The sequence below is a fragment of the Staurois parvus genome, unplaced genomic scaffold (genome assembly GCF_062004578.1).
Source record: "Staurois parvus isolate SC_StPar_1 unplaced genomic scaffold, SC_StPar_1.0 ptg000517l, whole genome shotgun sequence".
Lineage (NCBI taxonomy): Eukaryota > Metazoa > Chordata > Amphibia > Anura > Ranidae > Staurois > Staurois parvus.
Window position 1 is genome coordinate 1033146 of NW_028318313.1, and position 18242 is coordinate 1051387.

At 41.6% G+C, this 18242-nt stretch overlaps 1 protein-coding gene across 1 annotated transcript in view; it reads right to left on the reverse strand.

The window, feature by feature from the left end:
• Nucleotides 1-11429: 11429 nt before the first annotated feature.
• NIPAL1 (NIPA like domain containing 1) overlaps nucleotides 11430-18242 on the reverse strand; it is a 52482-nt gene continuing 45669 nt past the window's right edge. The window contains exons 4-6 of the mRNA XM_089690120.1: nucleotides 17524-17614; nucleotides 16733-16893; nucleotides 11430-12254 (exon numbers count right to left, since the gene is read on the reverse strand). Coding sequence (XP_089546246.1) covers nucleotides 11635-12254; nucleotides 16733-16893; nucleotides 17524-17614 — 872 coding nt within the window. The 3' untranslated portion in view covers nucleotides 11430-11634. The remainder of the gene's footprint in view (nucleotides 12255-16732; nucleotides 16894-17523; nucleotides 17615-18242) is intronic.

Consider the following 18242-nt stretch of genomic DNA (forward strand, 5'->3'; position numbering starts at 1 on the left):
GCCCATAAATCATTGGCCATAGCCCACTTATTGGCATGTGATGTAGCGAATGACAGCACAGCCAGGCCAGCAGCAATATATCTGTGGTAGGCAGTCGCCAAGTGGGTAATGTTGGGTGTCCGATGTGTGGATGTTGCTGCAGTATGTAAAACTATAAGTTTAGTATTTTAATTTCACAATGGGGTGCCTCAAGATCATTCATAATTTAAAAAGGTGTCTGGACTGAATAAAGCTTGAGAAATCCTTGCCATAGGCACAAAGATATAGATATAAATTATCATTAAAAAGAAGAAATATTATGCCCTTTTATTCAATGTTTGGAATTTAAACAAAGAGGTAGATTTACTAACGGATGTTATTCATTTTGCAAGGGAAGTTGCGCTTTGGATGAGAAACTTCCCCAGAGCTTAGTGAATGATGTGAAAGAATACCCAATCATATGCAAGGAAAATAAAAAAACAGCACTTTTGCTTCCACCTGATTGGATGATAGAGGTCAACAGAGCTGCATCTCATCTACTTATAAGCTCTGTGGAAAATTCCCTTACAAAGTGCAACTTCCCTTGCAATGTGAACAGCCTATTTGTCATTAATACATGAACCCCCCAAATATTTTGTGCCATCATCCCTTGATGCTTGATAAGATCTGGAAATATCGGTGGAGTGACAGCCCTGTCCATGCCCTAAAGCCTAGTACACATGATCAGAAAATCGTACAAAAAATACAGTTTTAGAAGCGATTGTACGATAATGTGATCGTCAGTACACAGCTTTCATCCAAAATCGTTCGAAGGGACAAGCACGGAAATTTTTCACTTCCAAATTTTTATTTTGTTGTACGAAAACTTTCATAACTTTAGTAACCTCTTCATTTTTGATATGCAGACTACATGAAAAAAAACCCCTAGATGATCATTTGTCCGATATTCTCATCGTGTGTACGGGGGTAAGAGGGACATGCGCATAGGACCTTTTATTGTACAGGACAGTAAGATAACGTGAGAGCGTACCCATAAGAGATGGTGGTGGCCATGTTATGCCTGAACACGAAACGGAAGAGTTTTTCACTTTTGGAAGTTTTTCATTATTTGTGGGAGTTTATAAAAGACTTTTATTGATGAACACTTTTGTTTCTTAACACTCACATTTGTTCAACACACACGTCTTCACATGTTTATGGCACTTGTGGTATATCATAGGAAGGTGGTGAATATGTTTGCTAAATAGCTCCTGATTTGTGCACAGTTCGGCAAAGAGTTGATTATATTAGCAGAACATACATTATTTTTTGAAATCCCTAACCACCTCCTAGCTGGCAGGCTGTCGCGTCGACTCAGCAGCTGGCGTATTTTATAAAACAAGTGCAAAGTGCAAGGACTGAGCACAATTCAGTAGCCAACAGAAATCAGATTTCAGTTTACTGATTTGGCACAGACATTGCACTTTGTACTTCCCTAGTAAAGTATAATTACAGCCACTTTTCTTTTTTTGTTTTGGATAGCGAAGTGAAGGGTTTAAACCTCTGTCTGGTTTTATAGCTGTCTGTTACCTCATTGTGAAAATGCCCCTCCCACCTCCTGTCCTTGGGGTAATGTTGTCATAGAGATAGGACCAAAGGGGAAATCTCCCCAACAGAACTCCAGATAGAAAACCTCCCTTTCCTTTTAGTATCATAGGCCCTAGAAACACCTGATGGAAGTTGTAACCCTCTCCCAAAAGAAAACTTTTAGCAGGAGTTGCACTTTAACCATAAGCCTACAGGGCACTTATACCCCCTTCCTGCCCAGGCCAATTTCCAGCTTTCAGTGCTGTTGCACTTTGAATGACAATTGCGTGGTCATGCAACACTGTACCCACATGACATTTTTATCATTTTTTGTGACAGATAGAGCTTTATTTTGGTGGTATTTAATCACCTCTGGGCTTTTTATTTTTTCTTAAACAAACCAAAAACCACTGAAAATTTTGAAAAAAAAAGTTTTTTCTTAGTTTTTGTTATACAAGTTTGTAAATATGTGATTTTTCTCCTTCACTGATGTGCGCTAATGAGGCTGCAGTGATGGGCACTGATGGACACTGATAGGTGGCACTGATGGACACTGATGAGGAGGCACTGGTAGGTGGCACTGATGGGCATTGACAGGCATCACTGATGAGCACTGAAAGGCAGCACTGATACATGGCACTGATATATGGCACTGTTAGGCGGCACTGGCTGGCACTGTTAGGTGGCACTGACTGGCACTGATAAGCGGCACTGATGCTCACTGATAGGCAGCACTGACTGGCACTTATAGGTGGCACTGATTGGCAGCACTGATAGGTGGCATTGATAGGTGGCACTGACTGACACTGATGGGTGACACCGAAAGGCAGCTCAGATAGGCACTGATATGTGGCATTTATGTTCACTGGTAGGCACTGATATGTGGCATTGATGTGGCACTGATGGGCACTGGCAGGTGGCATTGATGAGCACTGACATGAGGCACTGATGGACACTGACAGGTGGCACTGCTGGGGCTACACTGATCATCACGGTGCCCTGATGATCAGTGTACATGTCCCCTCCGCAGAAAGCCAATTACTGGATCTCCTCTGTCAGCGTGACAGCTCGAGAGGAGAGAAATGCCGATAACCGGCATTTCCCTGTTTACATGTGATCAGCTGTGATTGGACACAGCAGATCACATGACTGAGCTGATATCTTCAGCTCTTTCTGTGATCGGTGATCCGCTGTGTCCGAGGGACACAGCGCACCACTGATCACCGTGCTGCGCACTCCCTGAGCCGCGCATGCGCGGTGAGAATGGGAGGACGTCATATGACGTCCTCCCAGAACGAGAGAACCGCCTTGCGTCTGTCATATTACTATATGGTGGGTGGTTAAATAAGTGGGCGAGTTCAAGTTGATGTTAATTGTAGAAAAAAACTCCTTAAGGCTAGGTTCACACCTATGCAGTTTGCGTTTGAGTCGTTTCTACATTGCATTTTTACTATGTTTTGCTGCGTTTTGTTTTTGTTTTCATTTTTTAAAATGTTTTCTTGTTGCTAGACAGGTTTAAAAAATGCATAAAAAATGCAGCAAAAACGTAATACATGCTTTTCTGCAGCATTTCCGTTGAAGTCTATAGAACCAAAAATACAACTTTTTGCGTTCAAAAAAGTCCCTGACCCTTTCCAAAAAAACACATCGGGTGAAAACGCACAGATGTGAACATGTCCCATAGGAAATCATGTTAAATGGACTGTACTGCGTTTTTGCAAAACACTGCAGGAAACGCTTAGGTTTGAACCTAGGGTAATGATGTTATGCTTGGTTTGGTAGTAAACATCTGAATATAGTATTGTTGCCTGAATTAAAGTTAAGCCAAAGGCAGCCCTTTTTTTGTCAAAACTGCATTTTCCATTTGTTTGGACAGAACAGCTGCTGACGTGAGACCCAAAGCGTATAGAAGATTTTAGCAATTGTCTTTAGGGCCAGTTCACACCACAAAAATGCACTCCAGATGCATTCCAGATACCTTTTTGCTTACACGCAGTTCTGGTACAGTTTTGATGCAGTTTGCTTTGTTCCAGTAGGGTTCTGTGCAGAAAAAAAATTAGCTGGTTCACACTACATGCGTTTCAGTGTGCTTTTTTTCTGCATTCAAAATGCACAAAAAATAGGTTATATGGTTGTCAGTGTCATATTTCACATCAATGCTTGCAGTTCCAGTGCGTTCCGGATGCAGAAAAAAAAGTAGAAGAGGCTGCATTTTTCCTGCACGGAAGTGTACTGAAACGCAGTAAAACGCATAAGAAATGCACCAGAACACACTGAAACACACCAAAAATCACCAAAAATGCACACGAAAAACGTCCCTATTTAAATTAAAGAAAAAAAGAGGGGAAAAATTAGCTGGAACGCATCAAAAATGCATGAAAACACATAAAAAACCCACTGGAACGCACCAAAAAAGTGTCAGAGACACATCCGGAACACATCTGGACTGCGTTTCTATAGTGTGAACTGGCCCTTAGGCTGGTTCTCATCAGATGCAGTCCAGTGCATTTTTTTCTGCATCAAAAATGCATGCACTTTGTGTTCCATGTATTCCAATGGCCGAAGTTCACACTAGTAGAACATGCTGCATTTTTTCTGCACAGAACTGTACTGGAACACATCAAAAGTGCACTGGAATGGAGTGTGAACTGTAAGCAAAACACATCCAGAGTGCATTTTTGTGGTGTATATGTATATAGTGGCTAAATGGTTAGCACTTCCACTGGCAGTACTAGGGCCATTGGTTTGAACCACAACCACGGCACCACTTGTCTGGAGTTTGCATGTTCTCCCTGTGCCTGTGTGGGTTTCCTCCAGGTACTCCGGTTTCCTCCCACACTCCAAAGACATGCTAGTAGGTTAATTTGATCCTGTCTAAATTGTCCCTAGTATGTATATGTATGAATGTGAGTTAGGGACCTTAGATTGTACGCCCCTTGAGGGTTAGGGACTAATGTGAATGTATAATATATATGTAAGTAAAAGTGCTGTGTAAATTGACAGCGCTATATATAAATAAAATAAATAAATAAATATACATAGTCAGCTTTAGAAGACACAAAACCAAATGATTGAAGCCTGAATTATATAGGACTGGGAGAATAAAGATGATTTAGGAACAATATGTAGATGTCATGGAAGTGTATGTACCACTATTGAATGTTCAAGCTGAGATATTCCACTGCAATGTAACAGATAACAAAGTTCTTGGCCTGAGTTTACACTTGCTACAAAATCAACATGCATTCCTGAAATATACCACTAGAGGGCACCACCGGTTTACTAAACAGGGCTGCCTTTGGGAAGATCAGTATTGTAATACTATATTTTAAAGAGAATCTGTCATTTTTGAGAATCTATCACTTTTTACAGATGCTGTGAGAAACATTATCATACTCAGAGTATGAATTGATTCCAAAATGTAAGAGATTCTGTGAAAAAAAAAGTCTGGCTACACATTGTGTCTAAGATTCTAAGTGTAATGTTAGGATAGGGGGCGGTCGCGGTCTTCCTATATCTGTTTAGGATAGGGGGCGGTCGCGGTCTTCCTATATCTGTCTAGGATAGGGGGCGGTCGCGGTCTTCCTATATCTGTCTAGGATAGGGGGCGGTCGCGGTCTCCCTATATCTGTCTAGGATAGGGGGCGGTCGCCGTCTTCCTATATCTGTCTAGGATAGGGGGCGGTCGCGGTCTTCCTATATCTGTCTAGGATAGGGGGCGGTCGCGGTCTTCCTATATCTGTCTAGGATAGGGGGCGGTCGCGGTCTTCCTATATCTGTCTAGGATAGGGGGCGGTCGCGGTCTTCCTATATCTGTCTAGGATAGGGGGCGGTCGCGGTCTCCCTATATCTGTCTAGGATATGGGGCGGTCGCGGTCTTCCTATATCTGTCTAGGATAGGGGGCGGTCGCGGTCTTCTTATGTCTGTCTAGGATAGGGGGCGGTCGCCGTCTTCCTATATCTGTCTAGGATAGGGGGCGGTCGCGGTCTTCCTATATCTGTCTAGGATAGGGGGTGGTCGCCGTCTTCCTATATCTGTCTAGGATAGGGGGCGGTCGCGGTCTTCCTATATCTGTCTAGGATAGGGGGCGGTCGCGGTCTTCCTATATCTGTCTAGGATAGGGGGCGGTCGCGGTCTTCCTATGTCTGTCTAGGATAGGGGGCGGTCGCGGTCTTCTTATGTCTGTCTAGGATAGGGGGCGGTCGCGGTCTTCCTATATCTGTCTAGGATAGGGGGCGGTCGCGGTCTTCCTATATCTGTCTAGGATAGGGGTGGTCGCCGTCTTCCTATATCTGTCTAGGATAGGGGGCGGTCGCGGTCTTCCTATATCTGTCTAGGATAGGGGGCGGTCGCGGTCTTCCTATATCTGTCTAGGATAGGGGGCGGTCTTCCTATATCTATCTAGGATAGGGGGCGGTCGCTGTCTTCCTATATCTGTCTAGGATAGGGGGCGGTCGCTGTCTTCCTATATCTGTCTAGGATAGGGGGCGGTCACTGTCTCCCTATATCTGTCTAGGATAGGGGGCGGTCGCGGTCGCGGTCTCCCTATATCTGTCTAGGATAGGGGGCGGTCACGGTCTCCCTATATCTGTCTAGGATAGGGGGCGGTCGCCGTCTTCCTATATCTGTCTAGGATAGGGGGCGGTCGCGGTCTTCCTATATCTGTCTAGGATAGGGGGCGGTCGCGGTCTTCCTATATCTGTCTAGGATAGGGGGCGGTCACGGTCTTCCTATATCTGTCTAGGATAGGGGGCGGTCGCTGTCTTCCTATATCTGTCTAGGATAGGGGGCGGTCGCGGTCTTCCTATATCTGTTTAGGATAGGGGGCGGTCGCGGTCTTCCTATATCTGTCTAGGATAGGGGGCGGTTGCGGTCTTCCTATATCTGTCTAGGATAGGGGGCGGTCGCTGTCTTCCTATATCTGTTTAGGATAGGGGGCGGTCGCGGTCTTCCTATATCTGTCTAGGATAGGGGCGGTCGCGGTCTTCCTATATCTGTCTAGGATAGGGGGCGGTCACTGTCTCCCTATATCTGTCTAGGATAGGGGGCGGTCGCGGTCGCGGTCTCCCTATATCTGTCTAGGATAGGGGGCGGTCACGGTCTCCCTATATCTGTCTAGGATAGGGGGCGGTCGCCCTCTTCCTATATCTGTCTAGGATAGGGGGCGGTCGCGGTCTCCCTATATCTGTCTAGGATAGGGGGCGGTCGCGGTCTCCCTATATCTGTCTAGGATAGGGGGCAGTCGCAGTCTTCCTATATCTATCAGGGGTTCTGAACATGAACTGTCAGCTTCACCCACCTGCTGTGTATTTTTACATAATAGTAAATGGAGCTGAAAGAATGCTGAAGCAGGAATGGGTCTCTATTGCAGGGGGTAGCACAACCAATGCACAAAGTACAATAAATGACCATAAATTTCAGCCAATCAAGTTTTAGTTTACTATAATTAATGAGGCCAAAGTTGCATATTTGTATGTTACGTCAATGTGCAATCTGTCGCTGACATTTTTACTGCTTTGTTATATAGGTCTGGTTAGGCAGGCAACTGTCTATAATGTGCTATCATTATTATTATTATTATTATTATAATACAGGATTTATATAGCGCCAACAGATGGTCAGTGGGAAAAATGCTCCTCACTGGTGGTCTGTAGGAAGAATTCCCACCTTGCAGATAGATAAAAAGACTATTGGTTTCAGTGGTTACTTATCTGAGAAGTAGAAAATGCTGTTTGCTCTAAAAATCCTTCCCAACCTCTGGAGGAACCCTCGGGCTCCCCAGAAGTTGCTCTGGAATGGCTGCTGTAGACTGTGATGCACCTTTGACAGGGGCAGTGTCTGACCGGAGGCTAAGTATGTTTACTGAAGTACACAAGCGCCGGCTGCTTAGTACTGGCTAATCCAATGTACTTTAATACCAGTGAAAGTTCATGAGTCATACTATTGATCTGTAATGTGTGTATATAGTTCACTAGCACATTGTAGTTGTAAACCCTTACCCATACTCAATGAAGTGAATGGCTTCAGGTGATACACAGATTAGACAAATTCCTACATAAATTGTTCCACTTTATTTGCAGCCATTTGTCCAGTCCATCCTTGTAAAACTCAGAGATGAAAAGGATTTTTCACTGACTCACAAAGCAAGAGGCGTAGAGCTGAACTCCCTACTGTACTAGAGCTCTAAGAGCTGATTGGAGAAAAAGGACCCCTCCCCATTCACAGAGCACACAGGAACAGAGCTGAGACTGTCAACCACAGGATGTGTGCTGGAGATGTCTCCCCTGTAGCCTTTTGTGGCTTGCTGTCAGGAAACCTTGGCAGGATTGACTGGTGCAGATAACAGAGGAACTAGACAGAAGAGAGAAATGACACTTAGAGAGGTAAGTAAACACATAGAAATATGTGCTTTGTACAGATTTCATGTCTGATGTTTACAACCTCTTTAACTTTCACATGTCTATTGGAATATTTGGTAGACATTTAAAAGGTCAACCTGAAAGAGGAACTACACTGCATCTAAACATCACATACAAAAACACGATTTAATTCATTTTTAATATTGAAAGCAAACTCCCCCATCCATCCATGTCTCCATGCTTCATTTTGCTGAGAAATCATTCTGGCAATTCTGGCTGCTGAGTAATGGAAGATGGATTTACTTCCTGGAATCTGCAATTCATCTGCTTTAGCTAAGAAAGCCCCTCCTCCTGAAGACTCCTGGGATGTATGACATAATTTGCCTAGGCATGGAAACCAGGAAGTAACTGAAGAAATGTAAAAAAAAAGTTTAAAACAAGCAAATATAATATACTTTACTGTTTACTGATGTTAGCAGCTTAAGGATTCTAAATAGTCAATGCTGATTGAGAGAGTTAAGGAGAAACACGTTTCCATACTTTAGAGCAGTCTTTCTCAAACTTTTCAACACAGAGGAACCCTTGAAATAACTTTCCAATCACGAGGAACCCATGCTAAAAATTACTATATACACTATATATTACTATACTATATTATATATTACTATACTATACATTACTATAATCACTAAATAGTACTAGCTCATGATACATTAGTAAGATGGTCATTGGGAAGAAAGTTCCTTACTCTTGGGAAGAAATACCCCCTTACATACAGCTAAAAAGATCAATGCTGTCAGTGGGAACTTATCTGAGAGGTAAACATTGCTCATTGCTCAAGGAACCCCTAGCAACCTCTGGAGGAACCCTGGTTGAGAAACCTTGCTTTAGTGTAGGTTCACAACTATACGTTTTTCTCTGCTTTTTGCAGAAACGCACTATAGTCCATTTAACATGATTTCCTATGGTACATGTTCACATCTCCGCATTTTCACCTGGTGAGTTTTTGGAAAGGGTCAGGGAATTTTTTAAATGCAAAACATTGAGTTTTTGGTTCTATAGACTTCAATGGAGACACTGCAGAAAAGTATATAGTGCATTTTTTATGCTTTTTCCATTTTAATCTGCATAGAAACAAGAAAAACACAAAAAAGAACAAAATCGCGGCAAAACACGTCAAAAATGAATGTGCAAAAATGCAAAATGCACTGCAAAAATGGATCAAATGCAAACTGCATAGGTGTGAACCTAGCCTTAAAGAGTTGGTAATATATTGTTACAGTCTACTTGTGCAGCACAGTGGCTAAATGGTTAGCACGTCTGTCTAGCAGTATTTGGGTCACTAGTTTGAATCCCAACCACAGCAACACCTGTCTGGAATTTGCATGTTCTCCCTGTGCCTGCGTGGGTTTCCTCTGGGTACTCTGGTTTCCTCCCACATTCAAAATACATGCTGGTAGGTGAATTGACTCCTGTTTAAATTGTCCCTAGTATGTGTATGTATGAATGTGAATTAGGGACCTTAGATTGTACACCCCTTGAGGGTTAGGGACTGATATGAATGTACAATATATATATGTAGAGCACTGTGTAAATTGACATTGCTATATAAGTATCTATAATAAATAATACTGTGAATGAAGTATAAAATATTTAACAAAGTCTGCACTGGAAAATTAGCAATCCATTAGGGTGTAAGAGTATGTCTAATCAGCTGATACAGGAACCATGGTGGCTGCTGCTCTTCTTCTGAGAATACTAGCTCCCTGGCCATTGTGCTGATTTGGTGGCTTCAGTTGCCTATGAATCACAGACTCGGAGCAAGTATGCAAGTCAAGAGTTTTCGTATCTCTCTCACTTCCCTGACAATATTCAACCCAGGAAAAGCCAGGCTCTTAGCATTTTCAGAGGGAGCTCAGCAGTAGCAGTCCCCAAGATTCTCTCAGTACAGGATTCCTTTAACAATACAGTTCCCCATTTTATGGCCAGGTTTATCACTGCAAAGTTTTGTGGCAATGTTAGGTGTGTGCTACAAAAGGCGATTGTTCTGAATGTTAGATTTGGCAGGACACGTTTATGTAAATGAGTATATACAGGTGCAGCAGGCAATAACAGAAAGGTGGAGTCCTAGGTACTTTGCTAAGTAATCAACACCGTTCTGTCTGAAAATAACAACATAGAGTTCAGTTGGTGCTTCCAACACTGAGAGAGAGCACAGTTACACCAGCAGAGTACCTCGCTCAGTCTGCTGCGAAAAATCCTGTAGATGCAAAATATTTCTTTTTACAATAGAGAATGAAGTAAAATATATTTATTTAGCTGATAACCCCTCGTAATGTAAATACATGTGAATATCAGAGCAGAAAAGGGCACTTTTGTCTTGTAAAAAGCTACATTTGGCACCCTGTGTGCCCATTCACATGTCAGGGCATTCGCTGGTCATGTGGTCTCTCATAACCACATGACCCAGGAAAGTTCTGCCTGTATGTGAGATCCTCCAAGCCTCTCTATGGGAGACCATGTGGCTAGGCAGCGAAGGGGTGCTAGATTTAGCTTATTAAAAACAGTTTGCAATACTTGAATTGAGGTCTTCATTGAGTTGTAGTATTGCTTCTTTCCACTGCAATTAGAAAAGCTATTTCAAGGAGAAGTAGGGCCAAAGCTCTTTTGGCAGCACTTCTCCTGTTGGTCACAGGAGTGTGAAAACCTGGTGTCAGCTGGCATCACAGAGCCTGTCCAGGCTCTGCAGGCATCCCAACAATAATGCTGGGATCTGCCCTGAAACCAGACTGGCAGCTGGTTCAGCCTCTCAGTTGCGCTGCTGAGAGCTTGAGCCAGCCGCTCCAGCTGCCTGCACAGCCTGGTGCTCCAGTGAGCACAGGAGGGGCAAAGCAGAGAGCCAGTGACTGTCATCACTCTTCTCACTGAAGACCAAGAACTAAGCTATCAAGTGTCTTTGAACAGTCATTTCTCAATGTAGAGACAGTTGCACCTGGGATCGGTGCTACAGCAATCTTGGTGAGTATTTGTTATTTTCAATTCCCACACTTCTCTACTACCATGGAAGCCAATACTGGGTCACATATCACCAGTGTACCAGCCTGCAACACAAAAAAAAAGGGGAAAAAAATTATCCAAGTTTTCATTCACTCCCTGGTCAACATGGTCGTGTCAGAAAAGCTTTTGACTAGACATTGTAATACTGGTTACCCATGATTGTCACCATTGCTGTATAGGCAGCCAAATGTATGCATTGACTGAAGGGTTAAAGGGGGGCTGAGTCACCCCAGCCCAATAATATTCTTACTTTTTCAGCCAATGGCATGTCCCCTCAGGTTTCTTGTGGCTAGTTTTCAAGGTACTTCTACTAAAGCAAATTCCACCCAACCATAAGAGAACCATCAAACAAAACACATTTCAGAAAGTATTGTAAGGTTATTGAAAACAAAAGAGATCTTGTGAAAATATTTATACACATTTAAAATACATGAAATCTTATATTAAAACATATGTGAATACTCCACTTAAAATAGATCATTTATTTTAAAATATTAATTCATCTGTCTATATACAAAATGTACAAATGGTTTCATTTCCTGAGGTCCGAAACATAATAGCACAGAAGTCTGTGCACTTATTTAAAATGAGTACAGTTCTTCTACCTCAACACTGCAAGGTACAAGAGGTCAGAAAAAGGAAGCAGAAATCTTCCAGCAAGCTGGAGCTTTGTCAGTGCTGTTGGCTTGTCCTATTGAAGATGGCCATATCATCCTCAAATGCCAATATGGAATGTTCTGCATTCCCAAGCAGGCTGTGTTGGTCTTCCTGTCCATCAGGTACTGTCTGTTTTTCTTTCTTGATGCTAGAGGTGATCTGACTCCATGTGATATTGGTGTTCTTAAAGGCATGCAGAAGAAAGATGCCAATAATAATGGTAAGGAAGCCACTTAATGTCCCAATCATGTCGCCAATATCCATACTATTCCATTCCTTGAACAAGATCACTGAACAGGTGACCACCATAGTCGTGAAGAAGACATAATATATAGGTGTCACTATAGAGGTATTGAAGATATCCAGAGCTTTGTTGAGATAATTGATCTGTGTACTGACAGATAAAACCAGTGAGGCCATTAAGATGTAGAATAGAGGATTTTTGTAAACTTGTTTCCGTTCAATGAACTCATGGATGGAGATTCCCAATCCTTTCACAGATGATACAGAAAAAGCACCAATTATAGAGCAAATGGCAATGTAAACTAGGATGTTGGTTTGACCTTTTTTGGGGGCAACAAGTACTATTAGGACCAGGGAAGCCACAACAGACACTGTAGCAAAAGCAATGAAACCTGTTAGAAAAAAAAAAGAGATTGAAATGAATATACTTAAATATTTGAACAAGCTGGAAAATCTGCCTCATTAAAAACATGGTTAGGGCTTAATGTTTAATTATAACAGAAAGCGCACAATACATGCAAACAGTAAGATGCCTGACCTGTCTTAAAATCAGGTGGTTTGATATATGGCGGTGAACAATTCTGCAATTCTAGATCATGTGGGGGACTGGCATGTAGCCACATATGCAGGATTATAAAGTTGGCATGTGAATGGATTTTCTATCTTGCCCAACCAAGATCTGAGTAGGTATGTGTCAGGTAGGAAAATGATGGCCATCTCTAACATTGTCAGTTAAACGTGTCTTTAACTCTTCTAATATGCCTAGAAACGCCTATGTGTGCATGGACACATAGACTTACATAGAGGTGCTTTTAGATGCTGAAAAAAAAGCAAAACGCCTGAAAAATCAACATTTTTAAAATCCCAGTGTACATGAGGTCTAAAAACATTATAAGTGACAATCAGCTTGGATTTATGAAAGACCGTTCTTGTCAGACCAACCTGTTATCGTTCAGTGAGCAAGTGAGAAATTGCATGGTGGACGTCCAGTGGATGTAGTTTATCTATATTTTCCTAAAGCATTTCATGCTGTATCTCATAAAAGTTTCATCTATAAAATAAGGTCTGTTGGGGTTATTGAAATTGTATGTACATGGATAGGAAATCTGGTAGTAGCGATAAAGGACTCATTCTCTGAACGGTTTACATTTTTGACTGGTGTGCCCCAGGGTTCTGTCATGGGGGACATGCTGTTCAGTTTCTTTATTATTGATATAGAGGTTGTAGTCAAGAGCTCAATTTCAGTGTTTGCTGATGATACCAAAGGATCTGGGGGGTGATTTTAGATCACAGACTTAGCAACAGCATGCTATGCCAAGCCACAGCTAGCAAAATATTCTAATGCATTATTAAGGACATACATTCCAGAGATAAATCAATAATTCCCCTTTACAAAACACTGGTTCGGCCTCATCTTGAATATGCAGTTTGGTTTTGGTTACCAATCTTCAGGAAAGACTTTGTTAATTCAGAGAGTTCAGTGGAAGGCAACATAATTAATGAGGGGGGTGTGAAGGACCTCAATTATGAGGATCGATTACATAGATTACATTTATACACTCTGGAGAAGAGCCACTTAAGAGGGATCTGATTACAATGTACAAATATCTCAAAGGTGACTCCAGTAACTGGGATACACTGTTTACTCTACCATCCCTGATGAGGTTAGAAGAAAGGAAGTTTAACCTTACATTTCAGAAAAGGGTTCTTTACAGTTAAAGCAGTTAATATGTTGAGCTACCCTAGCAAGTGGTACTGGCTGAGATTTTCAACAATTTACAAAAACTTTTAGTTGGCTTAATCAGGAAGCAGAATGTACAGGACTATGGGAATTAAGAGAATACAAATTACACACACATGGGCTGAACTGGATGGACAGGTGTCATTTTTCAACCATATAAAGTATGTAAATATACAACTTGTCACCACTTTATCCTACTAAAACATTTTGGCTAGAGATACAAAAGAATAGTAATCAAACCATCATGACTGCTGTTAAGTGCTGTTAGCAGAATGTTTTACACTAGCATAGAAAAAGTTTGCAATACTTTGCCTAATGTGAATTAATCTGGCTGAAAGTGTCAGTGATTGAAAGGATGACATTTCTATTCCAGTCTTTCCTTCTTCCAGGGAAATACGGTATATTCTATCCTAGCCAGTAAGTAATTCTGGGGTTAGTGCGTAAGGATTTTTTTTTTCTTGCATTATTGTTTACCTGCAACCAATTTGCAACCAATACATTGGTGTAAGAAAATAAATACAGAAATTTAGAGGTGCTTACTCATACTTTTCATTGGGTTCCAGAGTGTCCCAGAAACCTCTTGGGTTTTCCATGCAAATACCAACTCTTGTGTCTGAAGTCTAACCTGGATCCTCTTCTTTTTTACTTATGCCACTGACTGCTCATTATAGTTATAGATCAATACTAAGGCGTGGAATGGCATTGGTTCAAGTTTGATATCAGCAGCTGAATTATCTGTCCAAGGACTACCAGAGTCCTTTGGAAACCATCTAAGAATATGTGTATGTACCTCTGCATTTTATTTTTCTATCACATTTTTTATAACTGAAAGTTGTAATTATTTTTTAAACTGTGTACACCAATGCATTCTTAAACAGAGGTTACAGTCCAATCAGAAAACTCTTCAATTATTTTAGCAACAGGTCTTTTTTAAGCAATTCACAATCTTGTTTAAATTTCTGTAACTGGAAGAACTGCTACCATGCCAGTCAGCCAACCTTTTAAACCAGTCCCCCATAATCTGTTAAAAAAAACAGTCCCCCAGAATTATGGGGAAGAGTTACTAAAACTGGAGCACTCAGAATCTGGAGAAGTTGTGCACAGTAACTAATCACCTTCTAACTTCAGCTTGTTCAGTTAAGCTTTGGCAATAAAACCTAAAAAAAAAAAAAAGCTTTGCACCAACCTGAAAATTTTGCACCATGACGTTTTCGTAAATAATCCCCTATGTGTTTGCGCCGATTTTTATGAATCATTAGGAGTCAGTGACAGTCATGAAGTCATTATGCTCTCCCCCATTATTGCATATGGTTTCATTTAGACCTGACCAGTTATGATATGTGAGGAAAGGGGGGGGCTGAAATACCACGTACACTATATTGCCAAAAGTATTGGTCTGCCTGCCTTTACACGCACATGAACTTTAATGGCATCCCAGTCTTGGTCCGTAGGGTTCAGTATTGAGTTGGCCCACCGTTTGCAGCTATAACAGCTTCAACTCTTCTGGGAAGGCTGTCCACAAGGTTTAGGAGTGTCTATGGGAATGTCTGACCATTCTTCCAGAAGCACATTTGTGAGGTAAGGCACTGATGTCGGACAAGAAGGCCTGGCTCACAGTTTCTGCTTTAATTCATCCCAAAGGTGTTCTATCAGGTTGAGGTCAGGATTCTGTACAGGCCAGTCAAGTCCCTCCACCCCAAACTCGCTCTTCCATGTCTTTATGGACCTTGCTGTGTGTACTGGTGCGCAGTCATGTTGGAACAGAAAGGGGCCATCCCCAAACTCTTCTCACAAAGTTGGGAACATGAAATTGTCCAAAATGTCTTGTAATGCTGACGCCTTAAGAGTTTCCTTCACTGGAACTAAGAGGCCAAGCCCAACCCCTGAAAAACATCCCCACACCATAATCCCCCCTACACCAAACTTTACACTTGGCACAGTGCACTCAGGCAAGTACCATTCTACTGGCAACAACAAACGCAGACACATTCATCAGATTGCCAGACAGAGAAGCTTGATTCCTCACTCCAGAGAACACGTCTCCACTGTTCTAGAGTCCAGTGGCGGTGTGCTTTACACCACTGCATCCGACGCTTTACATTGCACTTTGTGATGTAAGGCTTGGATGCAGCTGCTCGGCCATGAAAACCCATTCCATGAAGCTCTCTACGCTCTGTTGTTGTGCTAATCTGAAGGCTACATGAAGTTTGGAGGTCTTTAGCTATTGACTCTACAGACAGTTGGTGACTTCTGCGCACTGTGTGCTTCAGCATGCGCTGACCCCTCTCTGTCATTTTATGTGGCCTACCACTTCATGGTTGCTGTTATTTACTGTTGTTCCCGGGTAAAATCAACTTTGTTATAATACCACTAACAGTTGACTGTGGAATATTTAGTAGCAAGGGAATTTCACGGATGGACTTATTGCACAGGTGGCAACCTATCACAGTACCACACTTGAATTCACTGAGCTCCTGAGAGCGATCCATTCTTTCTCAAATGTTTGTAGAAGCAGTCTGCATGCCTAGGTGCTTGATTTTATACACCTTTAGCCATGGAGGTGATTGGAACACCTGAATCCAATGATTTGGAGGGGTGTCTTAATACTTTTGGCAATATAATGTATATCCTAAGTTTCTTTCACATGTATAAAAAGGGTTCCCTTACACAGATGTGAAGATCCAAGATGTCAGTTACTTTGACAGGGGTAAGTGGCTGTCTCTGAACCTTCATTTACTTCTACGAGGATTAAATGCTTCTACATGACAGATGACAGTCTAGGTTTGGGCACAGATGGACCAAACAAAATGCATTTTCAGCCTGCTGATGTATAGATCTGCATTACCATGCCATGCACTCTACAGGATCTTTCATTTATATTGATCAATGGAATTATGAAGACATTCAGGACTCCACTTAGAGGAAAAATGCTGGTCTGAAAATATTTATATCTATGTAAGAGCACCTTAATCATGGAAACATTATAAAAGTGTTTTCTACAGCAAGGGATTTCATTAAAAATATGCTGTGTATTCAGTATTCATAGGCTAAATTCACCCAAAAAACTTGTGGTTAGCTTAGAATTCACAATAATTGCTTTAAATTTGCAATGATATTTGAAATACCAACCTGGATCCCTTAGTTTTATTTCTAGAGCATGCAGAGATGTGACCTCTTCCTCTTGAGGGGCATGTATGACCATCATGGTTGAACCAAGAATACACAGAAGACATCCAAGCTTCCCATGTATGTTCAGTTTTTCATTCAGGAAATATGAAGACAGAATTGCACTGCAGAGACAGAGCAGGTTATAGATTAAAGTGCAAGATAAATAGTCAATTTATTAGAAGTATTCAGCTTGAAATAAACCTGTAAAGACCTAAGCAATTCAGAGTGCGAATATAAAAAAAAAAAAGCACACAGGCAGATATAACCTCCTGTAAAGTTTGAGTTTGAACCTGAACATCCCTGACCCCTGAACCTCCCTATTGCTCCTCTAGTAAGGTAAGTGGCCTCACTGGTCAACAAGGACTCTAAGCTGAATCCACTGATTTTGTAACATACTTTTATTACATGATATTTAGGTGCACTAAAAGCCACTGTACATCATTAATGTGCACAGTGAGAATCATTCTGGGTGCAGCCTGATGGCATTATACCCTGGGGGACACTATGGAAGAAACCAGAGCTAGGAACACTAAGGAAACAATTAATAAAGGGAGATTTTACATCCTTTGTTGTTTCCTATGTGTCCATGCTGGCATGAATGACCAGGAGTTTGGGTGGACACAACTTCCACAGGTCTGTACACATCCAAAAAGAATACAATTCTCACAGATAAAAAAATCAAGATACAAAATGTTGTGTGTGTACATGTTATGGTTATCAAGGTTATTTACATCACTGAAATCCATACTTACCATATAAGAACACTCAGTGCACCTAGTGGGGTCACTAAAGTGGCTGGTGCAAATGCATACGCAGCAAAGTTCGCAGCTTCTCCTGCCCCCACTAGCAATAAAAAATGAGATTGTTATATAAGAACACAGCATTATGTTAACAGTTCATATTAATGTAATTATAAAATGTAAAAAGAAAAAGATAGTTGGATTTTAAGCACTCCCCACACAGCATATTTTGAAATGATTTTTATTATTACATAATACTAAAACCGTAAGATTGCAGGTAAAACAGAAAAAAAAGTTGAAACCTGATATATAGGACAAGATTGTACATAAACCACTGTTCTTTGCATCACCACAGTTTGTATACATTTAATTTATGGTCTAACCTATCCATTAACATTTGGGTTACATTGTCATGGCAAGTGGTGAGATGATGGATGGGTTTGAACATATAGAGCAGTGTTGTTGGTCATGTAAAGAACGGTGGATTGTATAGGATCCTGAGTCGATGTATTTTTTGTTTTATGGTCTAGATCAGGGGTATCCAAACTGTCTTGTAAACAAAGGGACAGTTTACTGTCCTTCAGATTTTGGGGGGCCGAACTGTGGCTATTGGGAGTAGAAAACGTCCCAACATCAGTGAGAATAGACAATGCCCCATCTTTGGTGTCAGTGGGATGGATTGTGCCGCATTTTTGGTATCAGTGGGAAGAATTGGGACCCATTGTTTGCGT